The 27,638-nt window shown below is 44.7% G+C and overlaps 1 protein-coding gene and 1 long non-coding RNA gene across 4 annotated transcripts in view; one reads left to right on the top strand and one right to left on the bottom strand.

Annotated features, from left to right (window-relative positions):
• Positions 1-3,971, top strand: part of cobl (cordon-bleu WH2 repeat protein) — a 389,570-nt gene extending 385,599 nt beyond the window's left edge. For both annotated transcript variants that reach the window (XM_069912158.1, XM_069912164.1), the window contains one exon: positions 3,177-3,971. In XM_069912158.1, coding sequence (XP_069768259.1) covers positions 3,177-3,266 — 90 coding nt within the window. In that variant the 3' untranslated portion in view covers positions 3,267-3,971. The remainder of the gene's footprint in view (positions 1-3,176) is intronic.
• Positions 1-27,638, bottom strand: part of LOC138750138 (uncharacterized) — a 63,461-nt gene that overhangs the window by 29,451 nt on the left and 6,372 nt on the right. Inside the window, exons 3-4 of one of the 2 annotated variants that reach the window (XR_011349113.1) lie at positions 14,926-15,059; positions 13,021-13,736 (exon numbers count right to left, since the gene is read on the bottom strand). This is a non-coding gene — a long non-coding RNA (uncharacterized lncRNA). Of the gene's footprint in view, positions 1-13,020; positions 13,737-14,925; positions 15,060-27,638 lie in introns of those variants that run through there. The other variant, XR_011349107.1, reaches the window with a different exon arrangement.

Here is a 27,638-nt window from a genome sequence, read left to right as displayed (position 1 = left end):
TGCTGCCATGGTCAGGTTGTTAGCGGGGGAGGGGGGGGGGTGGCGACGTATCCCAAGATGGCTGCGCCTAGTGTAGCCACGAGGCGGCTACGTTGTCAGTCAAGTAGGCCTCTATGTTCTGGAGAGCCACCTCCAGCGTACCTGCCAGCTCGACTGCTCTCCGCAGACTGAGAACCCTTTGCTCCAAGGGTCCCTGTTGGATGTAGTTTGACCTGATCCCTGCGATGTAGACATCCCTGATCAGGTCCTGTGTGTGCACCACAGCAGTTACAGTCTTACATTCATTAGCCCTTCTGAGGGATCGCAGGGTCCAAAGATACTCCGCATTGGACTCACCAGGTCACTGTTTTCAGGTACTGTCCTTTGAATATGTCCATGGTTTCCTGGTACAATGTGGCATCCCTGATCATGGAGTACACCAGGGTAGTGGCCATGAGTGCAGTACCTGCAGTTTATTGATCTCTGACCACATGATGGTAGAAGATTCTTGCCGGAATGCTTCAAAGCAGTGTAGCCAGAGTTCAAAATTGGTGGATGCCTCAAGTGATTGAGGGACAATTTCCAGCTTTTCTGGCTCCAGGATCTGCTCCATTATATATAAAAAAAACTTACATTGAATAAAATTGATACACCATCAATTACTCGAATGACTATTGTTGAGAAACCAATAGGCTATTATTCACTGAAGAACAAAGGCACATCCATACTGCTCGAATGACCTGCACTGAGGAGGGGGCTGTGGAACAGTCACCCTTATCCAGGAGCTTGTGGGAGGGGCAACAGGCACAGTTGGCTAATGGGTGTGCCTAACCGGACAATTATATCCCAACAGTGGTTTACCACACTCTCCTTAACAGCTAATACTCTTCAATCCAGGAGACAACCTAGTGAACCTCTTCTGCACCCTCTCCAAAGCCTCCATACCCTTCCTATAATGTGGAGAAAATACAGCAAATGTGGCTTAATCAAAGTTTAATACAGTTGCAACATGATTTGCAAGCACGCCTTTTGCAAGCTTAGCTACTTGTGTTGTCATTTTCAGGGAGCTCAGGATGCACCCCAAGATCCCTCTGTAAATTAATGCTCCTGAGTGTCCTGCCATTTATTGTATACGTACTTTTCTCCCACATTTGACCTCTCACAAAATGCACCACCTCAAATTCCCAATCTATCAAGTCACCATGAATCTCACATGAAAATCCTCATTTAGCAAAACCTGAGGGATGGAGTCAAATGCATGTTCACTCATCCTTGTTGTCTATATTGAGTCCATATCCCTCAAAACATATCCAGTCTAGGTATCCATCCACTTTTTTCTGCATTCATCTGTATTTACTGTGGAGAAAGATTTGGAGGCAAGGGAACTTGGAGAGGTAAATAGTAATGTCTTGAAGAGACTCCACATTACAGGAGAGAAGATGCTGGAGGTATTAAAATACAGATAGATAAATCTGTGGGGCTGATAAAATGTATCCTAGGATGTTATGCTAAGTGAGGGAAGAAATTGCAGGAGCTATTCTTCACTAACAAGAATGGCTGGAGTGCCAGATGACTGGAGGAGGGCTAATCATGCACCTTTATTTTAAAAAGGCTGTAAGAATAAGCCAGGGAACTACAGATCAATAAACCTAATGTCAGTCATGGGTAACTTATTGGAGAGGATTCTGGAAAAAAAAGGTACATTTAAAAAGCCAAAAACTTATTAGGGATAGCAAACATGCCTTTGTGACAAGGGGAGGGTGATAGATTTGTCCTCATGGACTTTTAACAAGGCCTTTGACAAGGTCCTGTGTGGTCACCTGCTGTAGAAGGTTAGATTGCATGGGAGCCAGGGTGAGCTGGCCAAGTGGATACAGAATTAGCTTGATGGTAGATCAAGAGTGGTAGTGAAGGGTTGGAGGCCTGTGACCAGCAGTGTGCTGAAGGGATCAGTTTTGGGTCCACTGTTTGTCATCTGTATTAATGACTTGCATGACAATAAAGTGAATGTCATTAGTAAGTTTGTGGATTACACAAAAAGATAGTGGTGTAGTGGACAGTGAAGAAAGTTATCACCAAGTATGAGAGCATCCAGATGAACTGAGAAGATGGGCCATAAAATTGAAGATGGAATGTAACCAGTTTATGTGAGATGTGTTTTTGCAGAGTAGGACTCTGCAGTGAATGGTAGAGCTCTAGGGAGTGTAGAAGAAAGAGACTTGGGGCTGCAGGTATATAATTACATTGGAGAGTTGAAGGAATTTGTCATACTTGTCTTCATTGGTCAGAACACTGAGTCTAGGAGCAGGGACTTCATGTTATAATTCACAAACTGTTACTTGGGAGTAGGTATTGTGTGCAGTTTCAGTCTCCGAGGTATTGGAAAGGTATTAACTGTAAAGGGTGCATAAAAGATTCAAGAAAATATTTCTGGGATAGGTGGGCTTGAATTATAAGGGTATAATGGATACGTTGGGTCTTCACTCTCTGCACTGTTGGAGGCTGAAAGGGGAAACATGGTTTATGAAATCATGAGGGGCATAGATAAGGTAAATAGCAATCAGTTTTTTTTTCCCCAAGGAAGGAAATGTTGAAAAGCATTACTGTAGGAAGACAAAGATTCAAAAGGATGTGAGGTGTGCCTTCTTCACATGGAAGGTAGGCATGTGAAACAAACTGACAGAGGAAGTGGTAGAAGTGGGAACAATTGAAACATTCAAAATCATTTAGACAGGTTAATGGATAGGAAATGGGTTGAGCATAGGCAAGTGTGCTTAGCATGGTTGGCATGGACAAGTTAGTCTGAAGGGCATGTTTCTGTGTAGTAAAACTCTTTGGCACTAATTAATTTGCAATTTTTAAAATGCCACCTGCAGAGATATTTTGATCATGGTGAACTGCCAAAGTCCATGAGAACATTCTTAGATGTTTCATGGGCAGGGGTTCAATATTCACAGCGGAGACCTGCTTGAGGTTTGGAGCCTGCTGCATTTAATGGGGGTGGACATTTGATGCTGCTGGCCCTCTGTGTCCACAGCAGTTCAGTGCATGCTGTCAAGCTCAGTGGCTAGCAAATTCAGACACTGGACTGGATCCAGGATAATGTGTCCTATTACCAACATTAGCTCTTCTGTTGAATTGTGCCAAAAATAAATTGTTTGTAACTGTAAATTTTATAAAAATACTTTCTATTTTAGGTCTCTGTTCCCTCAAATACAATAGAAATCAACGGAAGGACAAGTACTGTACATATATCAACCTGCTGGACTCCTTACATTTCATCATGAACAACGCTGAAAATACTGTATGGTAAATCTACATAAATATCACAGAAGAATTGAAAGAAACAACTTTGACATATCCATTATCTAATCCTTTGTTGTTTATTTCACCAAATGTACATATTGTTTTTAAATTAAGCTCTTTATCAAAATTCAGCATCCAATTCACTTCAACTAAGATATTGTTAATTGTGTACTAATAAACCCTTGCAAGTGACAGGGTATCTGATTTCATACATGTTAAATGTCCTGCAACTTTTGAAATTATTTTAAAACAGAAGCTTTCAGAATAGTTTTGAACACAGATTTGTCTCAATAGTGCCAATAATGTTATTATCTGAATCCTGCAGTGAAGTCTTGTATTACCAACTATCCGAATAAAACCATAAAATACATTCTGCATTGTTGTATATATTTAGTATTCTTGTATTGAGAATAACTTTCTTTTGACAAAATGAAAATCAGCACTTAGTATGTCAAATTTATTCAGATTTCTGATTTTAGATTTATTGTCAGATTACATACATGACATCACATTCAACCCTAAGATTCCTTTTTTCCTTCAGACACAGCAGAATTACCATTAATTGGCAGTGCAAAAAATAAACTATACACAACGTAAAATGTAAACAAACTAAGAACTGTAAACAAACTGACTGTGCAATACAGAGAACAAAAAGAAAATCAATAAAATGCTTAAGAATCCTTAAATGAGTCTCTGATTGAATTTGTCATTGAGGAGTTTAATAGTGGACAGGTAGCAGCTGTTCTTGAACCTGGTTGTGCGAGTTTTGTGGCACCTCCACCTCTTTCTTGATGGAAACAGCAAGAACATAGCGCGTGCTGGGTGGTGAGGGTCTTTGATGATGGCTGCTGCTCCCCAAAGGCAGCGCTCCCTGTGGATGTACTCGATAGTGGAGAGGGTTTTGCCTGTGATGTCCTGGGATGTGTTCACTACCTTTTGGAGGGTTTTCCATATCAGACCGTGATGTAGCTGGTCAGCACACATTCTACACCTCTGTAGAAATTTGCTAGGATTTCTGATGTCATACCAAACCTCCGCAAACTCCCGAGGAAGAGGCACTGACATGTTTTCCTCTCTATGCCATTGGTGTGTTGGATCCAGGAAGTTCCTCGGAGATAGTAACTCTCAAGAACTTAAAATTTGCTTACCCTCTCCACCTCTGATTTCCACACCACCCCCCCCCCCCCCACCATGATCACTGGATTGTATACCTCTGGCTTTCCTTTCCTGAAGTCAACCATCAGCACCTTAGTTTGGGTGATATTGAGTGCAAGGTTGGTTCAGCCTAGTTTTCAGTCTCCATCCTGTATGCTGACTCATCCCCTTCCTTTATAACAGCCCACTGATGGTAACATCAGCAAATTTGTAGCTGGTGTTATTGTTGTATTGAGCCACACAGTCATAGGTGTAAAGTGAGTAGAGGGCTAAGAACACAGCCCTGTGGTGTTCCAGTACTGATGGAGATTGTGGAGGAGAAATTCTTACCAATCTTCATTGATTGTGGTCTGCAGGAGAGGAAATCCATGATCCAATTATACAGTGGGTTGTTAACTCCCAGGTCTTTGAGTTTGCTGATCAGTTTTGAGGGGATGATGGTGTTAAATTTATTCCAATGAAATCAACAATTTATTCTAATCTTTCTGTCATTTTAAAGCATAACATGGTCTTTTTTGTACCAATTACCAAATTCACAGATATCTATTTTTCAATTAGTAGCTGAACACCTGAGAAACTGATAGCAAAAGACTGCAGACATTCTTGTTTCACATTGTGATTTAACTGTTCCTGAAGAGAAAAAGATGCATCTTGTATCTGTTTAATGTTTTTGTAACGTATATACTTGTGTAAACGTCGAGTTTTTTGGACCATATTTTAATGTTAAATTTATGGGGTCAACTATTTCATGGATGCTACCTTTAACTGCAGCGCCTACTTCATTTGAGGCATTGGGAGCTCCAACGGGCAGGCATTCAGGGCCTAGGTGAGAGTCCGTGGTTGAGATATCGGGAGTTCTGATGAGCAGGCAGCTGGGGCCAAAAATAATGGGGAGGGGTCAACTTTTACACGTGATATATGGAAGATAACCAGATTTTGGGGTCAAAAATAGGTGGGGGGGGGGGAAGGGTGAACATTTACATAGTTTCATCTTTTAAATGAGTATATACAGTAACTCACTCAATGCAGCTTGTGCCATAGTTAAAACTTGGTATGATTAATGGCATGTACATTTACTTAAATAACCTAGTAGAGAATTTTATGTGAAATATAGTTTAGGTATCAGTTATTTTGTTTGAAATTAGAGCAACACATGAAACAAAAAAAAGTACCACATTAATATTCTATATCTGATCAAATAAAATTATCACAAGATATTCTTCATCAAGGTATAAAATACAGGTATTACCAACATGGAAATTGGGATGCAGTAATGATAAATCTAGCAGCTGAAAATTGTCCATTGTGGAGCATTGTACTCTAACATAATATGTCAAAATGATGGCTCAACATACTCTTATTTTCCTATTAATATCAACTCAGTTTAATGTATCATATAAAAGAGCATGCAAAAAGAAGTTGCAACACACATTCTGTTAAGGTTAAGTAATATCCCAAAACAAAAAGTTCTGCAACCTTGTTACTTCCACCTGTACTTTGTGATGTGTAATTAACAATTCATGAGTTAGTTCTTGAAAATCCCCATTTTCAATTATAACCCTTGTGTTCACATGGCCTTTTATGTTTGCATCCTTTACCAATGATAAACACAAAAGGGTGTGTGGTAAACAACTGTATAATTGTCTGATCAGCATACCTATTGGCCGATGGTATCTGTGGCCCCACCACAGACTTCTGTATCAAGGTAGCTGTCCCTCGGCCCCCTCCTCAGTGCAGGGCAATCGAATAGCATGGATATGCTGTTGTTCTTACGTGAATTGGTTTCTCAACATCAGCCTTTTGAGTAATTGATGGTGCATCAATTTTATTCACTTAAAAATAATTTCTACATTGGAGCAGATCCTGAAGCTAGAAAAGCCAGAGATCGACCCTCTATTGCCTGATACATCCACCAACTTTGAGCTCCGGCTGTGCTGTTTTGAAGCATTCCTCAGGCTTCCTCCACCACTGTGCAATCAGAGACCGATAACCGGCAAGTGCTATACTCCTGAGTCGGCACCCTGGTGTATTCCATGATCAGGGACACTAAATTGTACCAGGAAACCATGGACATAGTCAAAGGACAGTACCTGCATAAGATCAATGTCATCTATGCCAGACACCATCTGGTGACCCGCAAACAGCAATCCGGTGAGTCCAATACCTGTGAATGCAAGGTTGTGTCTGCTGCAGAGTAAACAGAGGACCTGATCTGGGAGGCCTACATCATGGCAATAAGGTCGAACTATATCCATTAGAGACTCCTGGAGCAAGGGGAGTTCAGTCTGCGGAGAGATGAGCTGGCAGGTTTGCTGGAGGTGGCTCTCCAGAAAATGGAAGCCTACTCGACTGACAATGCGGCCACCTAATGGTTACCCTGGGCATCACCATCATGGGACGCACTCCCACCCCTTTGCTCCACTAAGGACTCAACCATGGCAGGAGTGCTCTACGATCACCTCCCATCACTTTCATCTGGCTCTGGTGTCAACCCGACCACAGCTGTGGTGCTATGAGAGCACCCAAAGTGCTACTTCTGTGGCCTGGGCAAGCATCAGAGAAAATGCTGCCCAGTGAAGGATTCAACTTGCTCCAGCTGTGGGAAGAAGGGACACTGGTCAAAACTTATTCCTAGCAGCACTGCGTGCGGATAGTGAAGGCCTCCGTCCTGGACACCATCATCACCGGGACCATGTGCTATCCGTGGGAACTGCCATCTTGGACACCAACGTCTTCCACAGCAGCAATGTGCAGTGACCCAACACTGACCTCCATCACATTCGACAACCTCCACAAAGATCTGTGTCACCCTGGAGTCACCAGGTTTTTTCAATTTGTTAAAGCACGCAACTTACATGCTTGTCGAGATCAGGTCCAAGATGAAGAACTGGCAGGTCTGTGCTGAGTACAAGCCGTACTTCTACCAACCAGACAGGGCACAATTAATTAAAGCCACCTGCCCCTTTCAGCAACTCAGTATCGATTTTTACAGTACCCGTGCCCTCCACTGATCGCAATGTGTACTTTCTGAAAATTGTCGACGAACATTCCCATTTTCCACCCCCTGCTTGGACATGACTGCTACCACAGTCATTTTGGCTTCCCCACTTATATCCAGTGACCAGGGGGGCCTTCCTTTATGAATGATGAGCTGCACCAGTACCTGTTGGCCAGGGACATTCCCATGAGCAAGACCACTATTTACTGACCCTGGGATAACAGGCAAGTAGAGAGGGAGAATGCTACAGTTTGGAAGGCAGTCCTCCTAGCCTTGCAGACTAGAGGACTCCCAGTCTCCCGCTGGCAAAAGGTCCTCCCGGAGGCACTCCACTCCATCAGGACCGAATGTACTGCCACACTACATGAATATATATTTTCCTTCCTCATGAAATCTGTGACAGGCAGTAACTACCAGCATGGTTGTCCCCAGGGCCTGTCCTGCTCAGGAAGCATTTGAGGAACAATAAGTCCAACACCCTGGTCAGAAGGATCTACTTCCTCCATGACAATTCCAATTTGCCTACATTGCATCCCTGATGGGCATGAAGACACTGTCTCTGACAGGGACTTGGCTCCCTCTGGGGTCCGGGAGGCTACCACTGATCACCCCACATCCCCCTACCTGTTGAACACACATGATGCACCTGACCCCTGAGGGTGGATATACCGGACTCATCGGTGCCTACTCACCTGCACAACACCAAAGAGTACATACACAAGCCCAAGACCGTCCAGGACCCTGCCACTGCACTGCAGCCACAACCAGTACTATGATGGCCCCAGCGAACGACCAGACCACCTGAAGGACTGAACTTGTGACTTTGAATTGGAACCTTGCAAGTTCTACTTCACCCCACTGGACTCTTTAAAAACAAGGGGTTAATGCGGCAAACCACTGTGATGTATAATTGTCTGGTCAGGCACACCTATTGGCCGATTGTACCCGTGGCCCCACCCCACAGGTCCCAGGTTCAGTGCAGGACAGTCAAACAGTATGGACATACCATTGTTCTTAACCGAATAAAAGCCAATTGGTTTCTCAACAAGTCTTTTGAGTATTTTATGGTGCATTAGGGTCTTCATTCTCTGCCTTCATTATGGTTCCTATACATGGAATCCATTGTTCTTCTTGTTCAATTCACTGTGTATGATACTAAGAACAACTGAGTGCATAAGACACAGCAAACCTGATGAGCTCTTGTAATATTCCTGTTAAAATATTGAAGATCTATAATCAAGTACAAATCACTACAAATTTGGCATCAGCTTTTCATGTGTTCAGAATATGAACCAATTTGTTGCTATGTCCAACCCAATCTGGACAATATTCAATCTTAAGATCCTCAGTGGCAAGTCATGTTCACACTGCACAAATTACAACAATATTTCCCATCAAGAGTGTTTCTAACCACCTCCTTGAAATTCAGAATATAGAGTGAAATTTGTTAATCTGGTACCCTCAGATTTAACTGATGCCAGACCACAGAAAAGTATCCCTGATCGTCTTCTTCTGAGCAGGAAAACTGTTCTTTTAAAATATAGATGTTCTCTGAGTCAATTAAGGTTTCCGAGAACTGCTGCAATCTGTACTTTCTGTGAGTTGGAAATGATGTTGGCTGAGATTGCAAAAGTTACAGTGTAGTTACTTTGCTACATCTTAGTTCAGAATTCTGATTAGTATTAGTCTATATTGATTCTGCAGATTAAATCATGCTAGACAGTGGCAGTTGTAGATTTAGAGAGCATTATAACCTAATACCCTTACTTAATAATCCAACATCAACCTTCTAGGGTCACCACTGTCCAGAAACTTGACCAGCCACATACCTAGTGTAGCAATAAAACAACTCAGATCTCAGGTATTCTGTGCGAAATGACTCACATCTCTGGAATTATTCTGGCATCAAGACACAAGTCAGGAATGAACTGGAATGCTTTCCGCTTGCCTGGATTAATGCTGTTCCAATAGTATTTGAAGTTCAACATGAGGAGAAAGCAGTCTACTTAAACTCTACCCTCAGCTGTCAACCAGTCTACCACTGACCTATGAGTATGCCACCTACAAAATACAGTTCAGTAATATGCCAGTTTCAATCACCCCATTGTTACTGGCAGTAAATTCAGACCTCTGCCTGCTTTTTGCTTACACAGTAGAATCCCCATTATCTGGCACCTATGGGGATTGTAGATGCTGGAAATGTGAATTTTCTGGTTGACTCACCCAACCAATGCCTAATGTACCTGCATTAAGAATACACTTTAAAAATCAAGACAGTGCAAAATGTAATTTGAAAAAAAACCCAGCATTGTAGCCTTTAATTATGTAAAGCTCACTTTTATCAGGTGATTCCCATAACTTAATAAATTTGAATTTGAACTTTGGTCATTAGCACTGTAACAGACTTCACTAGCTGCTACATTAATTGTGCCGCCATCATAATTAAATCCCCCCCCCCCACCCTTACAGATAAAGCCTAACACTATATATTTTTTTTTAAAATACCTACTAGGCAGGGATAGGGAGATACTTTGGTAGTCACCCCAGCGGAGAGCAGTATCGACCGGTTCCTGGTCAGGCCCTCAGCACAACCCAACTCACCTCCACACTAGTGTCCTGATTAGGCCCTTGGCGCACCTTCCTTGCACTGACAACCCAACTCATCTCCATGTGTGATGACAGCAAAAAGAATGCAAGCGTATTGAAGGGTAGTTCACCAGGGCAAACTTGCACATGCCCAATGAATTCTCAGCGCTCCCCCTCCATGGGGTCCAGCCACCCAGTCTTATTTATTTGGAGCTTATTTATTTATTTCTTCAATTTGTTTTGCTGTTTGTTTGAGTTTCTGGTTGATTGAATTCTGGATAATGGGGATCTTACTGCACCTTCAAGAAGGGCTTAGGTCCAAAACATCAGTAATATACATTTACCTATGGATGTTGTGAGACCAGGTGAGTTCCTCCACCATTTCTGTGTTTTTATTACAATTACAGCATCTGTAGAGTTTCATGTTTCACTCCTCTCTAAATCCTAGAGCACCCAATATAACAACACTTTGAGAAAATAATGAATTCATAATCAAGGAGAAAGTAACTTCCCTTAACAGCAAGACTGACTTTGATCAGATAGTGCTTCAATGGATTCTGGTAAAAGTGTCGTTACTGGAAATTGAGGAAATCTCTCCAGTGCAAAGAGTCATACATGACACAAAGCAATTAATCACAACCCAGACCATTAGAAGACTACTCAGATTTTTGGAACATAGAACAGCCCAGGAACAGCCCTTGGGCACACAATGTCTATGTCAACTATGCCAATTTAAACTAGACATCTGACTACACTTGATCTTTTTCCCTCTATTCCCTGACTGTCCTTGCGTCTGATTACATGTCTCTTAATCACTGTTTTCAAATCTACTTCTACCATTTTTCCTGCAGTGCATCCCAGGCTCTGTTTAAAACTTCATTTAAAAAAAAACTTGCTTTGCACATCTCCTTTAAAAGGGCCCATCTCATTTTTAATCCTCTGGTTTGTGACATTTCCATTGGGAATAGAGACAGGAAAGTTGTTTCACCTGTTAGGTTAAAACCAAAACTAGACATAGCCTCAAATTTAAGGGAGTAAGATTTAGGATGGAGGTGAGGGGGAACTGCTTTCCCTATAGTGACTCTGTGGAATTTTCTATCCAAGGAAGTCTAATTAAATTTATTGAAGACAAAATTAAGGATTCTAGGGAAAAGGCAGCCCACTGCCAGATCAGTATGATCTTATTGAAAGGCATAATCCTGCTCCTATTTCTTCTGACACTATCTACCCTACCCATGCCTCGCACTTTTATATCCTATCTGATCTCCCCTCAGCATCCAATATTCCAGAGATAAAAATCAAAGTTTATCGAAACACCTCTGGAGGAAGCAGCAAAAATGGGAGAAAAAGAATATTTGATATTTCAAATTGAAATTTCATGGACTGAGGAAAAAAAGTCAGTACATTGGTGAATCAGATTGAGGTGAAATGTGAAGATAAGAGACTAGATTGGCAGTGCCAGCCAAAGGCAAAGAGGGGCAAGAAAAACAAAGGAGTCAGGTGGAAGATGGGTGGAGTGGGTGATTAGAAGACAATTTCCCCAAGTTACTGAATTTTGTAAGCAGAGGAGAGTAGCCTGAATAAGTATTTAATTCACTACTTAAAAGACAGAATTAAAATCTGAAGGATTGTACTAAATGACACAAATTTTAAAATGTGTAACACAATCCTGGTCAAAGCAGTCCACTTGACCAGTATTTTGCCTACTGGCCTCAACATCCACTCCACTCCATCTAACACTGTATATTCAAGGCTGCAGGATGCACTGCAATAGCATCACTGTTTTTGTTTCAGCAACAAATTTAAAATCCAAATCTAAAATCTTCTAATTCAGAAGATGAATGAGAATACCATATCAGGGAAGGCAACTCCTCCAAATACACACCATCCTATCTTAGACATGTGTCGGCAGAACATATACTGAGAAATAACTATATTAAAAAGTGAAAAAGCTTTGTGTTTTAGAACATCTTTAAATTCATCTGTGGGTAGTCACTTGAACAAAAACAGAATTTAAAAACCATTACTAACTCATATCTATGAAAACTTATGGTTCTACATGCTGAAAAATAGATAATAACATGTATTGTTAGGAATTATGCAAGTTTTACACAGGGAATAGAGGGATAATTTTCATGTTCACATTGCAAGGCAATGTAAATATCGGGTGATTTATGGATTAGTACATTTGTGAGTATTAACCATGTATAATTTTGGGAGTAAAGGATAACTAATGTTTTGGGCTTGGGCCCTTCATCAGGAGAGCCCAGGCCTAAAACAATGTTTGCCTTTACTTCTCATGATTGGTGAATGTTTTTCTCTTGCACCTTTGCATATTGCACGACCTCAGCATCTGCGGATTTTCTTGTTTAAAAACAATAATTTTCAGAAAAATGCATCAACCACAAATTGCAAACCAATATACATGATATTCTGACATGCCTGAAGTTCTCAGTGGGAACTACTGCTGGAAGTAATGGCAACACTAGGAAAGATATGCATTATCTTCCATGATCTAATTCTCCTGCAGCAACTTGAAAGTGGCATTGCATGTCATTTGTCCTCTCCAATTTCCTTGGGCCATTTGGGGTGTGGCACTAATAAGGGACTATAAAAACTGTACACAATTGTAAATTCAAATACATGTTTTACATTGAAGTTTATGTCTTCATTCAAATTCTTGGAATTTTTTTACACCATCAATGTACACTAAAAGAATTTTGATGGTTTTAATGCTTTTTAAAATTTATTTATTTTTATTGAATGATATTTTATATATATTTAAAGTGTAAGAAAAAGAAAACTGTCTTAGACACGTACAAACTAATTACAATGTATCCTAGAATAAAAATAAAACTCCCACAGACAGCACATATTCAAGTTTAGTGCTTCTTGTTGTTTTCAGGAATATCCATGCATCTGAATTACAGTAAAGCTCAAAAAAATACTATTTTCAATAGTGGAAATTTTTTTATTACTTTAAAATTATGCTATAATAATATTACTTTGTTCCCGTAGTATTCTGGAATATACCAACATTATTTGTTATTGGTGTATTCTGGACCGCATCGGACTTGTCAGCCATAAACAAGCCTGCAGCTGATGTGGACAACTACCCCTCCATAAATCTTCGTACGCGAAGCCAAGCCAAAGAAGAAAGAAATATTCTGGAATGTGTAAAAGCCTGATAAAATTCTCAAAATAAATTCCTAGATTACTAACACAAAGTATCTTCCAAATGCATCTCATACTTCATAGCAAACATTTCCAATTTATTTTGTGTTATTTGCAATTTTATTCACTTTGTCCTTTCACCAAAACCATGAAAAAAGATTGTACAGATTTGAAGCTCCATCCTAATTCTGCTGGCAAAATGTTAACTGTTACAAACTTTTAAAAAATTCATGTTAATTCCTACTCTGCTTTTAATTTTTAACTGAATTTTAATGTTAATATTTTCCCCATTATCAACTTTTTGTGCAGCATGTTAACAAATGAATTTCAGAAAATCATATGTATTCTGGTTATTTCTTTTCTCACTAAATGCATAATCAAAGAAACTATAGGATTTCTTATAAAGAATTTTACTTCCATGAAATCATGTTGATTCTGCCAAAGCTTATTATGATTTTCCAAGTGCACTTCTGCTATGAATTCTCGCTTTACAACTGGTGTCAGAATAGCTGGTCTGTTGCTCCGTTTTCTTTCTTTCCTTAGAGAGAGTGATGTTATTTATATTATCTTTCAAATCACAAATTCAGTAAAATTGGAACAACACCATTTTTGCAGCTGTCGAGAAAGCAGATACTGTTTTTAAGAACTCAAGAATTCACAGTATCAGCTCAAAGGGACTTCATCCAATTAATTCCTCCAATGAAGACAGATGTTTAAAACACCTTTTGTAGTCTCAGTTCTTTCTTTATTTACCATGAATTTTCTTCTATATTTGCAATTCTCTTGCATTTGTGGAAAATCATAATTTATTCTATTTTCTTCAAATGTTTATTGTAGAATTAAATACACAGAATGAAAGCTACATCTCAGCAAGCTTCTGATTTCTACACTTGCATGGTGAGACAGAAGTCTGGGATGTGCTGGAAGTTAGATAGTACTCTACTGCAATATCAAAGAACATGTTGCAGAGGCATCTGGATGCATTTTGGATCTAACCTCCAGTTTTATATGAGAGAATGGATGGGCTACAAATTGTAATTCCATTCATTTGCTTTTTCCTAATTTAGTTTTATTTAATGTTTTAAATTATGCTTTTTTAAATATCTAAAATAAGTAAAAGAAAATTACACATATGTTAAATCTATCAGAGGGATTTCCATGGATGGGATTCAGTGCTTGATGTTTTCTAATTGCACAGAGCATACTGGGTATCTGCTTGGTGTGGTTGATCAGCGCACTCTCAATTTGTTGCAAATGTCTTAATCTTTATCATTCAGTCTACTTTAACCAATTTACCACTCAATAAATAAATTAACCACATAATCTCAAGAAAAATGCAATCTTGGAGGAGGCCATTTTGCCCTTTGAGATCATGCCATATCAATATTATAGCAATATTTTTGTTCCCACTACCATCCTCTTAACCCAGTATTCTTTTATACTTTCAAGTATTTATCCCACTTTTAACACCACAAAGATTCCAACTCTACTTCCTTGGCAATGAAGTTCAGATTCTAACTACAGGTTCAATAATTCTTTACATCTGTCACAATTTTGAATACATCACTCAACATTTTCTGCTCTAGGTAGCTCAATCCCAAATTTTGTCATTTTTACATGTCACTGAACCCTTCATCTTTTGAACCATTCTGACAAAACTTAACTCCTTTTTGAAGATCTTAAGATGTTACTTAAAGCAGTGCATAAAGTTATACAGAAAATATTACCTGATTGTGTTTTTTTTTCAATTACATTTTCCTATCGATATGTATTCCACCTTTCTTATATTTCAAGATTACAGAAGAACCCAAAATAATGCAAGCTCGTTGAGAATTTCAAAGGACAGTTCACAACGCGGAACCTTTGGAGTGAAAAACAATTTTTAAAAACAATTGTTATCAGTATGTTAATTGAAAGAATTCCCATCAGAAATCTGAGTATTGTTAAACATGGATTGTGCATTAGATTGCAGCAAAGGAGGGTTGCGATTGCCGAAGATACAGTTGCTGAGCCAAAATACTCCATTTACCTGAATCATTATCAATCACATCAAGAACTAGAGTTGCCTAGTTGTCAAGTGATTCTGCATAAATGAAAACAATATCAGATAAATGATCATTTGATGACAATGTTGATTTAAAAATGACAACGACTTTCCTAAATTATGTACTTTTAAACCACTTTTCAGAGTGGCCTTGTTTTCACATTCTAACTTTTTTATTCCGTGGCATGAATGATCACTACATCTTTTCTATCCTCTGAAATATTTTCTTTGTTGTCTTATCACTACTACTTGCAATCAGTCCCTTTAACATTCCAGTGAAACCAGCTAGGACAAAGGGACATTCAAATGCACTCTCAGTTTATGTATATCCTGCCATAAGAATGCAAGGTTCACCAGTTATGCATTTTTTAGCAACTACAAGAGATTCCATTTTATTATTCTGCAATTGGTGTTAAGTGGGTGTGTGAAGGATTCCTTGTAAGCTGAGATAAGATTGCAATGTTGTGGACGACAAGCAAATCTCATTCAAGCTGAGCTCATAAGACTTGTTATCTTCTTTGGCTTGGCTTCGCGGACGAAGATTTATGGAGGGGGTAAAAAGTCCACGTCAGCTGCAGGCTCGTTTGTGGCTGACAAGTCCGATGCGGGACAGGCAGACACGATTGCAGCGGTTGCAAGGGAAAATTGGTTGGTTGGGGTTGGGTGTTGGGTTTTTCCTCCTTTGCCTTTTGTCAGTGAGGTGGGCTCTGCGGTCTTCTTCAAAGGAGGTTGCTGCCCGCTAAACTGTGAGGCGCCAAGATGCACGGTTTGAGGCGTTATCAGCCCACTGGCGGTGGTCAATGTGGCAGGCACCAAGAGATTTCTTTAGGCAGTCCTTGTACCTTTTCTTCGGTGCACCTCTGTCACGGTGGCCAGTGGAGAGCTCGCCATATAACAGGATCTTGGGAAGGCGATGGTCCTCCATTCTGGAGACGTGACCCATCCAGCGCAGCTGGATCTTCAGCAGCGTGGACTCGATGCTGTCGACCTCTGCCATCTCGAGTACTTCGACGTTAGGGGTGTAAGCGCTCCAATGGATGTTGAGGATGGAGCGGAGACAACGCTGGTGGAAGCGTTCTAGGAGCCGTAGGTGGTGCCGGTAGAGGACACATGATTCGGAGCCGAACAGGAGTGTGGGTATGACAACGGCTCTGTATACGCTTATCTTTGTGAGGTTTTTCAGTTGGTTGTTTTTCCAGACTCTTTTGTGTAGTCTTCCAAAGGCGCTATTTGCCTTGGCGAGTCTGTTGTCTATCTCATTGTCGATCCTTGCATCTGATGAAATGGTGCAGCCGAGATAGGTAAACTGGTTGACCGTTTTGAGTTTTGTGTGCCCGATGGAGATGTGGGAGGGCTGGTAGTCATGGTGGGGAGCTGGCTGATGGAGGACCTCAGTTTTCTTCAGGCTGACTTCCAGGCCAAACATTTTGGCAGTTTCCGCAAAGCAGGACGTCAAGTGCTAAAGAGCTGGCTCTGAATGGGCAACTAAAGCGGCATCATCTGCAAAGAGTAGTTCACGGACAAGTTTCTCTTGTGTCTTGGTGTGAGCTTGCAGGCGCCTCAGATTGAAGAGACTGCCATCCGTGCGGTACCGGATGTAAACAGCGTCTTCATTGTTGGGGTCTTTCATGGCTTGGTTCAGCATCATGCTGAAGAAGATTGAAAAGAGGGTTGGTGCGAGAACACAGCCTTGCTTCACGCCATTGTTAATGGAGAAGGGTTCAGAGAGCTCATTGCTGTATCTGACCCGACCTTGTTGGTTTTCGTGCAGTTGGATAATCATGTTGAGGAACTTTGGGGGACATCCGATACGCTCTAGTATTTGCCAAAGCCCTTTCCTGCTCACAGTGTCGAAGGCTTTGTTGAGGTCAACAAAGGTGATGTAGAGTCCTTTGTTTTGTTCTCTGCACTTTTCTTGGAGCTGTCTGAGGGCAAAGACCATGTCAGTGGTTCCTCTGTTTGCGCGAAAGCCGCACTGTGATTCTGGGAGAATATTCTCGGCGACACTAGGTATTATTCTATTTAGTAGAATCCTCGCGAAGATTTTGCCTGCAATGGAGAGCAACGTGATTCCCCTGTAGTTTGAGCAGTCTGATTTCTTGCCTTTGTTTTTGTACAGGGTGATGATGGTGGCATCACGAAGATCCTGAGGCAGTTTACCTTGGTCCCAACAAAGCTTGAAAAACTCATGCAGTTTGGCATGCAGAGTTTTGCCACCAGCCTTCCAGACTTCTGGGGGGATTCCATCCATACCTGCTGCTTTGCCACTTTTCAGTTGTTCGATTGCCTTATATGTCTCATCCAGGGTGGGAACCTCATCCAGCTCTAGCCTTAGGGGCTGTTGAGGGAGCTGGAGCAGGGCGGAATCTTGGACTGAGCGGTTGGCACTGAAAAGAGATTGGAAGTGTTCTGACCATCGGTTGAGGATGGAGATCTTGTCGCTGAGGAGGACTTTGCCATCTGAGCTGCGCAGCGGGCTTTGAACTTGGGGTGAGGGGCCGTACACAGCCTTTAGAGCCTCGTAGAAACCCCTGAAGTCGCCAATGTCTGCGCTGAGCTGTGTTCGTTTGGCGAGGCTAGTCCACCAATCATTTTGCATCTCCCGGAGTTTGCGCTGAAGATGGCTGCATGCGCGACAGAAGGCTTGTTTCTTCACTGGTCAGGATGGCTTTGTAAGGTGAGCCTGGTGGGCAGCTCGCTTCTTTGCCAGCAGCTCCTGGATTTCCTGGCTGTTTTCGTCAAACCAGTCCTTGTTTTTCCTGGAGGAGAAGCCCAGTACCTCTTCAGTGGATTGCAGTATGGTAGTCTTCAACTGATCCCAGAGGGTTTCAGGGGACGGGTCCGTGAGGCAGGTTGCAACGTTGAGCTTTGCTTTGAGGTTTGCCTGGAAGTTTCCTCTCGCTTCGTCTGACTGCAGGTTTCCAACATTGAACCTCTTTCTGGGGGCTTTATTGTTCCTGGGCTTTGGCTTGAAGTGAAGGTTGAGCTTGCAGCGAACCAGCCGGTGGTCAGTGTGGCATTCCGCGCTAGGCATGACCCTGGTGTGGAGCACATCTTGTTTGTCACTTTCTCGCACCAGGATGTAGTCCAGGAGGTGCCAGTGTTTGGATCAGGGATGCATCCAGGTGGTCTTAAGGCTGTCCCTCTGCTGAAAAAGGGTGTTTGTAATGACAAGTCGCTGTTCTGCGCAGAGCTCCAACAGGAGGCGCCCATTGTCGTTGCACTTGCCGACGCCATGCTTGCCCAGGATTCCTGGCCAGGTTTCTGAGTCTTTGCCGACACGAGCGTTGAAGTCGCCCAGGATGACAACCTTGTCGGCTGTAGGGGTACGTTGGATGAGGTTGCGCAGGTCGGTGTAGAACTTGTTCTTTTCTGCTGGTTCCGCCTGGAGGGTTGGAGCATAGACACTGATGAGGGTGATGTGACGCTTGTTTTGAAGTGGGAGTCGCATGGACATGATTCGGTCCGAGAGGCCTGTCGGAAGGTTTTCGAGTTTGGAGGCAATGAAGCTCTTGACCATGAAGCCTACACCAGATAGGCGTCGTTCATCCGAAGGCTTGCCAGACCAGTAGAGTGTGTAGCCCGCGCCGCGTTCTTGGAGGCTGCCTACATCTGCCAGGCGGACTTCACTGAGAGCGGCTATGTCGATGTCAAGTCTGAGGAGTTCATGTGCAATGAGGGCAGACCGACGTTCAGGTCGGTGGCTGTCAGCCTTGTCTAGCATGGTTCTGATGTTCCAGCATGCTAGCTTGAGTTTGTGAGCATCTTTTGAGGGGGAGGACGTGGAGGGGGAGGACGTGGAGGGGGAGGACGTGGAGGGGGAGGACGTGGAGGGGGAGGACGTGGACCTGTCCTCGGGCCTGCGCAAAGGAGCTTTTAGGTGGAGTGCAGTGCGCGCAGTACTGGCCCCACCCTTTACACCCATGGTTCGTGTGCCGTGGCCAAGCAAGCTGGGACGTGGCAGCGAGGTCCTTGGGTCGTAGGTTTTATATCGGAGTGGCCTTCTCCTATGCAGGTTTCTTACACGGGCTGGAGGGGCCTGCCTCCCCTCCTAGGTCGGTCCATACTGCCCGGACCGGGGCCGAGGCCGCCGCAGTTCACCCTGTGCCTGGATTGGGGCCGCCGCCTCCCACTCTCTGCCCGGATCGGGGCCTTCGCTTGCCCCACTCGACCGAGGCCGGGGCCGCCGTCTCCCCCTTGCTCCTGCCCGTATCGGGGCCGCCGCCGTCTACCCTTCGCCCGGACCGGGGCCGGGGCCGCTGCTGCTCTCCCTGTGCCTGGACTGGGGCCGCCGCCTCCCACTCCCTGCCCGGACCGGGGCCTCCGCCTGCCTCGTACTTTACACTGCAGCCAACTCAGGTGTGATCTATGTTTCTTAGCTACAGTGAATACTACCAACAAAATGCACACATAATATCTCCGCAGGCAACTCTGACAACATCTCCTAAATCTTGTTATAACCCTACATGAAGTCTCATGAACAACAAGAATAATCATTAGTGTAACCATTGAGCATATGACTGGTCTATTGGACATGCATTTAGGAAATCAAGAGAGGTCCGAATGGGCCTTTCATTCATCTTCCACCAGTGTCTCTAAAATCAGCTGTGTCACCCAAGGTGCTGCTCAGACATCAGCTGATGAATTGTTTGTCACATGTACCAAGATACAACAAAATGTTTTGTTTTGTGTGCATTTAATGAAACCTCTTATCTCAATTCCTCTGCAAACTCTGATAATGTCAATTTCCATATTAATGTTTAGTTTTACTCCAATTAAGGACAATCTCTACAGAGCCACAGATCCTTGCATCTATATAACCATATAACCACTTACAATACAGAACAGGCCAGTTTGGCCCTTCTAGTCCATGCCGTAGCAAATCCCCACCCTCCTAGTCCCACTGACCAGCACCCGGTCCATACCCCTCTAGTCCCCTCCTATCCATGTAACGATCCAGTCTTTCCTTAAATGTAACCAATGATCCCGCCTCGACCACGTCTGCCGGAAGCTCATTCCACATTCCCACCACCCTCTGTGTAAAGAAATTTCCCCTCATGTTCCCCTTATAATTTTCCCCATTCAATCTTAAACCATGTCCTCTAGTTTGAATCTCCCCCTTTCTTAATTGAAAAAGCCTATCCACATTTACTCTGTCTGTCCCTTTTAAAATCTTAAACACCTCTATCAAGTCCCCTCTCAATCTTCTATGCTCCAGAGAAAAAAGCCCCAGTCTGCACAACCTTTCGCTGTAACTCAGACCCTGAAATCCTGTCAACATTCTCGTGAACCTTCTCTGCACTCTCTCAATTTTGTTTATATCTTTCCTATAATTTGGTGACCAAAACTGTACACAGTACTCCAAATTTGGCCTCAACAATGCCTTGTACAATTTCATCATAACCTCCCTACTCTTGAATTCAATACTCCGATTTATGAAGGCCAACATTCCAAATGCCTTCTTCACCACACCATCTACCTGAGTATCAGCCTTGAGGGTACTATTTACCATAACTCCTAAATCCTTTTGTTGCTCTGCACTCCTCAATTGTCTACCATTCAATGTATATGATCTATTTAAATTTGCCTTTCCAAAATGTAGCACCTCACATTTATCTGTATTAAATTCCATCAGCCATTTCTCAGCCCACACCTCCAGCCTTCCTAAATCACCTTTTAATCTACGGTAATCTACCTCACTGTCCACAACACCACCAATCTTTGTGTCATCCGCAAACTTGCTTATCCAATTCTCCACCCCTACATCCAGATCGTTAATATATATAACAAATAATAGTGGACCCAGGACAGAACCCTGAGGAACTCCACTAGTCACCGGCCTCCAATTGGACAAACAATTTTCTACCACTACTCTCTGACACCTCCCATCCAACCACTGCTGAATCCATTTCACTACCTCTTTATTTATACCTAATGCTTCCACCTTTTTTCCTAATCTCCTGTGGGGAACTTTGTCAAAAGCTTTCTTTTTCTTTGGCTTGGCTTCGCGGACGAAGATTTATGGAGGGGGTAAAAAGACCACGTCAGCTGCAGGCTCGTTTGTGGTTGACAAGTCCGATGCGGGACAGGCAAACACGGTTGCAGCGGTTGCAGGGGAAAATTGGTGGGTTGGGGTTGGGTGTTGGGTTTTTCCTCCTTTGCCTTTTGTCAGTGAGGTGGGCTCTGCGGTCTTCTTCAAAGGAGGTTGCTGCCCGCTAAACTGTGAGGCGCCAAGATGCACGGTTTGAGGCGTTATCAGCCCACTGGCGGTGGTCAATGTGGCAGGCACCAAGAGATTTCTTTAGGCAGTCCTTGTACCTTTTCTTTGGTGCACCTCTGTCACGGTGGCCAGTGGAGAGCTCGCCATATAACAGGATCTTGGGAAGGCGATGGTCCTCCATTCTGGAGACGTGACCCATCCAGCGCAGCTGGATCTTCAGCAGCGTGGACTCGATGCTGTCGACCTCTGCCATCTCGAGTACTTCGACGTTAGGGATGAAAGCGCTCCAATGGATGTTGAGGATGGAGCGGAGACAACGCTGGTGGAAGCGTTCTAGGAGCCGTAGGTGGTGCCGGTAGAGGACCCATGATTCGGAGCCGAACAGGAGTGTGGGTATGACAACGGCTCTGTATACGCTTATCTTTGTGAGGTTTTTCAGTTGGTTGTTTTTCCAGACTCTTTTGTGTAGTCTTCCAAAGGCGCTATTTGCCTTGGCGAGTCTGTTGTCTATCTCATTGTCGATCCTTGCATCTGATGAAATGGTGCAGCCGAGATAGGTAAACTGGTTGACCGTTTTGAGTTTTGTGTGCCCGATGGAGATGTGGGGGGGCTGGTAGTCATGGTGGGGAGCTGGCTGATGGAGGACCTCGGTTTTCTTCAGGCTGACTTCCAGGCCAAACATTTTGGCAGTTTCCGCAAAGCAGGACGTCAAGCGCTGAAGAGCTGGCTCTGAATGGGCAACTAAAGCGGCATCGTCTGCAAAGAGTAGTTCACGGACAAGTTTCTCTTGTGTCTTGGTGTGAGCTTGCAGGCGCCTCAGATTGAAGAGACTGCCATCCGTGCGGTACCGGATGTAAACAGCGTCTTCATTGTTGGGGTCTTTCATGGCTTGGTTCAGCATCATGCTGAAGAAGATTGAAAAGAGGGTTGGTGCGAGAACACAGCCTTGCTTCACGCCATTGTTAATGGAGAAGGGTTCAGAGAGCTCATTGCTGTATCTGACCCGACCTTGTTGGTTTTCGTGCAGTTGGATAATCATGTTGAGGAACTTTGGGGGACATCCGATGCGCTCTAGTATTTGCCAAAGCCCTTTCCTGCTCACGGTGTCAAAGGCTTTGGTGAGGTCAACAAAGGTGATGTAGAGTCCTTTGTTTTTTCTCTGCACTTTTCTTGGAGCTGTCTGAGGGCAAAGACCATGTCAGTGGTTCCTCTGTTTGCGCGAAAGCCGCACTGTGATTCTGGGAGAATATTCTCGGCGACACTAGGTATTATTCTATTTAGTAGAATCCTAGCGAAGATTTTGCCTGCAATGGAGAGCAACGTGATTCCCCTGTAGTTTGAGCAGTCTGATTTCTCGCCTTTGTTTTTGTACAGGGTGATGATGGTGGCATCACGAAGATCCTGAGGCAGTTTTCCTTGCTCCCAACAAAGCTTGAAAAACTCATGCAGTTTGGCATGCAGAGTTTTGCCGCCAGCCTTCCAGACCTCTGGGGGGATTCCATCCATACCTGCTGCTTTGCAACTTTTCAGTTGTTCGATTGCCTTATATGTCTCATCCAGGGTGAGAACCTCATCCAGCTCTAGCCTTAGGGGCTGTTGAGGGAGCTGGAGCAGGGCGGAATCTTGGACTGAGCAGTTGGCACTGAAAAGAGATTGGAAGTGTTCTGACCATCGGTTGAGGATGGAGATCTTGTCGCTGAGGAGGACTTTGCCGTCTGAGCTGCGCAGCGGGCTTTGGACTTGGGGTGAGGGGCCGTACACAGCCTTTAGAGCCTCGTAGAAACCCCTGAAGTCGCCAATGTCCACGCTGAGCTGGGTTCGTTTGGCGAGGCTAGTCCACCATTCATTTTGGATCTCCCGGAGTTTGCGCTGAAGATGGCTGCATGCGCGACGGAAGGCTTGTTTCTTCTCTGGACAGGACGGCTTTGTAAGGTGAGCCTGGTGGGCAGCTCGCTTCTTTGCCAGCAGCTCCTGGATTTCCTGGCTGTTTTCGTCAAACCAGTCCTTGTTTTTCCTGGAGGAGAAGCCCAGTACCTCTTCAGTGGATTGCAGTATGGTAGTCTTCATCTGATCCCAGAGGGTTTCAGGGGACGGGTCCGTGAGGCGGGTTGCATCGTCGAGCTTTGCTTTGAGGTTTGCCTGGAAGTTTCCTCTCGCTTCGTCTGACTGCAGGTTTCCAACATTGAACCTCTTTCTGGGGGCTTTATTGTTCCTGGGCTTTGGCTTGAAGTGAAGGTTGAGCTTGTAGCGAACCAGCCGGTGGTCAGTGTGGCATTCCGCGCTAGGCATGACCCTGGTGTGGAGCACATCTCGTTTGTCACTTTCTTGCACCAGGATGTAGTCCAGGAGGTGCCAGTGTTTGGATCGGGGATGCATCCAGGTGGTCTTAAGGCTGTTCGTCTGCTGAAAAAGGGTGTTTGTAATGACGAGCCGCTGTTCTGCGCAGAGCTCCAACAGGAGGCGCCCATTGTCGTTGCACTTGCCGACGCCATGCTTGCCCAGGATTCCTGGCCAGGTTTTTGAGTCTTTGCCGACACGAGCGTTGAAGTCGCCTAGGATGACAACCTTGTCGGCTGTAGGGGTGCGTTGGATGAGGTTGCGCAGGTCGGTGTAGAACTTGTCCTTTTCTGCTGGTTCCGCCTGGAGGGTTGGAGCATAGACACTGATGAGGGTGATGTGACGCTTGTTTTGAAGTGGGAGTCGCATGGACATGATTCGGTCCGAGAGGCCTGTCGGAAGGTTTTCGAGTTTGGAGGCAATGAAGCTCTTGACCATGAAGCCTACACCAGATAGGCGTCGTTCATCCGAAGGCTTGCCAGACCAGTAGAGTGTGTAGCCCGCGCCGCGTTCTTGGAGGCTGCCTACATCTGCCAGGCGGACCTCACTGAGAGCGGCTATGTCGATGTCAAGTCTGAGGAGTTCATGTGCAATGAGGGCAGACGACGTTCAGGTCGGTGGCTGTCAGCCTTGTCTAGCATGGTTCTGATGTTCCAGCATGCTAGCTTGAGTTTGTGAGCATCTTTTGAGGGGTAGGACGTGGAGGGGGAGGACGTGGAGGGGGAGGACGTGGCGGGGGAGGACGTGGAGGTGGAGGACGTGGAGGGGGAGGACGTGGACTTGTCCTCGGGCCTGCGCAAAGGAGCTTTTAGGTGGAGTGCAGTGTGCGCAGTACTGGCCCCACCCTTTACACCCATGGTTCGTGTGCCGTGGCCGAGCAAGCTGGGACGTGGCAGCGAGGTCCTTGGGTCGTAGGTTTTATATCGGAGTGGCCTTCTCCTATGCAGGTTTCTTACCCGGGCTGGAGGGGCCTGCCTCCCCTCCTTGGTCGGTCCATACTGCCCGGACCGGGGCCGAGGCCGCCGCAGCTCACCCTGTGCCTGGACTGGGGCCGCCGCCTCCCACTCTCTGCCCGGATCGGGGCCTCCGCCTGACCCACTCGACCGAGGCCGGGGCCGCCGTCTCCCCCTTGCTCCTGCCCGGATCGGGGCCGCCGCCGCCGCCTACCCTTCGCCCGGACCGGGGCCGGGGCCGCTGCTGCTCTCCCTGTGCCCGGACTGGGGCCGCCGCCTCCAACTCTCTGCCCGTATCGGGGCCTCCACCTGCCTCACTCGACCGAGGCCGGGGCCGCCGTCTCCCCCTTGCTCCTGCCCGTATCGGGGCCGCCGCCGTCTACCCTTCGCCCGGACCGGGGCCAGGGCCGCTGCTGCTCTCCCTGTGCCCGGACTGGGGCCGCCGCCTCCCACTCCCTGCCCGTATCGGGGCCTCCACCTGCCTCACTCGACCGAGGCCGGGGCCGCCGTCTCCCCCTTGCTCCTGCCCGGATCGGGGCCGCCGCCGTCTACCCTTCGCCCGGACCGGGGCCGGGGCCGCTGCTGCTCTCCCTGTGCCCAGACTGGGGCCGCCGCCTCCCACTCCCTGCCCGTATCGGGGCCTCCACCTGCCTCACTCGACTGAGGCCTGGGCCGCCGTCTCCCCCTTGCTCCTGCCCAGATCGGGGCCGCCGCCGCCTACCCTGTGCCCGGACTGGGGCCGCCGCCTCCAACTCTCTGCCCGTATCGGGGCCTCCACCTGCCTCACTCGACCGAGGCCGGGGCCGCCGACTCCCCCTTGCTCCTGCCCGTATCGGGGCCGCCGCCGTCTACTCTTCGCCCGGACCGGGGCCGGGGCCACTGCTGCTCTCCCTCCCTTTAGTAAAGTCAAAAGCTTTACTAAAGTCCAAATAGACAACATCCACAGCTTTCCCTTCATCAACCTTTTTTGTAACCCCCTCGAAGAACTCAATCAGGTTTGTCAAGCATGATCTACCCCTGACAAAACCATGCTGATTACTCCCTATCAATCCCTGTACCTCCAAAAATTTGTAAATAGCATCCCTCAGAACACTTTCCATCAACTTGCCCACCACAGACGTCAGACTTACAGGCCTATAATTCCCAGGTTTGCATTTGGATCCTTTCTTAAACAGAGGAACCACATGCGCCACCCTCCAATCCTTTGGCACCAACCCCGTGGCCAGTGACATCCTAAATATCTCTGTTAATTCCCCCACTAACTGTCCACTAGCCTCCCTGAGTGTCCTAGGGAATATTTTGACTGGTCCGGGAGATTTATCCACCTCTATCTTTTTTAACACAGCCGTCACTACCTCCTCGGTTATCCTTATATGCTTCATGACCTCCCCACTATTTTTCTTTACTTCAACTGGTTCAACATTTTTTTCCCTAGTGAATACCGAGGCAAAGAAATCATTCAAAATTTCCCCCATTTCCTCAGACTTCTCACTCAGCCTACCCTCGCTATCTACAATGGGTCCAATTTTATCTCTCACTAATCTTTTACTTTTAATGTACTTATAGAAACCCTTTGGATTTATATTTACTCTGTCAGCCAAAGCCTCTTCATGCCTTTTTTTGGTCTTTCTAATTTCTTTCTTAAGATTCCTTCTACACTACTTGTAGTCCTCCTTCAACTTCTCAGCTCTCTGCTCTTTAAACCTCTTGTACACGTCCCTTTTTCTCCTAACCAAATTTCCAATATTCCTCGAAAACCAAGGCTCCCTATGACTTCAAGCCTTTCCTTTGATCCACACTGGGACATAACTACTCTGTACCCTCAAAATTTCTTTTTTGAATATCCTCCATTTTTCATTAACATCCTTACCTGAAAATATCCTGTCCCACTCAATACTCCCTAAATTCCTTATTCCTTCGAAATTTGCTCTTTTCCAATCCAGAACCTCAACTTTAGGCCTCTCCTTGCTCTTCCCTAAAACTACCCTAAAACTAACAGAATTGGTTCTCCAACATTAATGTCTGCTACCTGACCTAGCTCGTTCCCTAACAGGAGATCCAGTATTACACCGTCCCGAGACGGTTCTTCTACTAACTGATTTAGAAAACAATCCTGAGCACATTTAACAAACTCCAGCCCATCCAGCCCTCTAACCGTATGGGTATCCCAATCAATGCGTGGGAAGTTAAAATCTCCCATGATCACTACCTTATGATTTTCACACATATACGTTATCTCCCTACAAATCCATACCATTTCCTAAATTGCTGTGTTCACTCATTTCCCCTTCCAGAATTAGGATAGAAATTTATTTCATAGTAAGTTCTACATTTGAGGAGTATTCTGATTTTTCATATGATTCTGCAAATAATGCTGGTAAGTTATTTAAAAAAAACATATCTACTTTTCAGGAGACATGTAGACCTCTTGTTGCTATATCTTTAATCAAGTGTGAACAGATTAATGTGCACCAGACATCACAGTTGGAGCCAACTTCTTTTCTCATCTGATGTTCTCCCATATAAACCTTCCAGAATGTATGACCCACATCTATCTATATTTTAAAATATGAGCTATTTTTTGATTTCATTATCTATCAATATTGAGAATAGTGAGCGTGCGCTGGAGAAGAAAAAGCACCAGAAAATTAATCTTTCTGGATAAAGATTTTAATATTTGGACTTATGCTAATAGAGATATACCAAACACTTTTATATAATGATTTCGTAAAATCCCTTAGAAGTTAGAAGAAGCAAGTTTTCATCAGTCCATTCAGTTGCCTGCAGTTCTGTGTGTATCTGTGTATGTGTGTATGACTGTGTATGATTGCTTCTCTCAGCAATGCTTTCATTTTGTTTTAAATAGTGATTACTTTGAGTGTATGC

The sequence above is a fragment of the Narcine bancroftii genome, chromosome 1 (genome assembly GCF_036971445.1).
Source record: "Narcine bancroftii isolate sNarBan1 chromosome 1, sNarBan1.hap1, whole genome shotgun sequence".
In the NCBI taxonomy this organism is placed as follows: domain Eukaryota; kingdom Metazoa; phylum Chordata; class Chondrichthyes; order Torpediniformes; family Narcinidae; genus Narcine; species Narcine bancroftii.
Note: the sequence above shows the minus strand (reverse complement) of the source record. Positions and strands in the feature narration are given on the sequence as shown.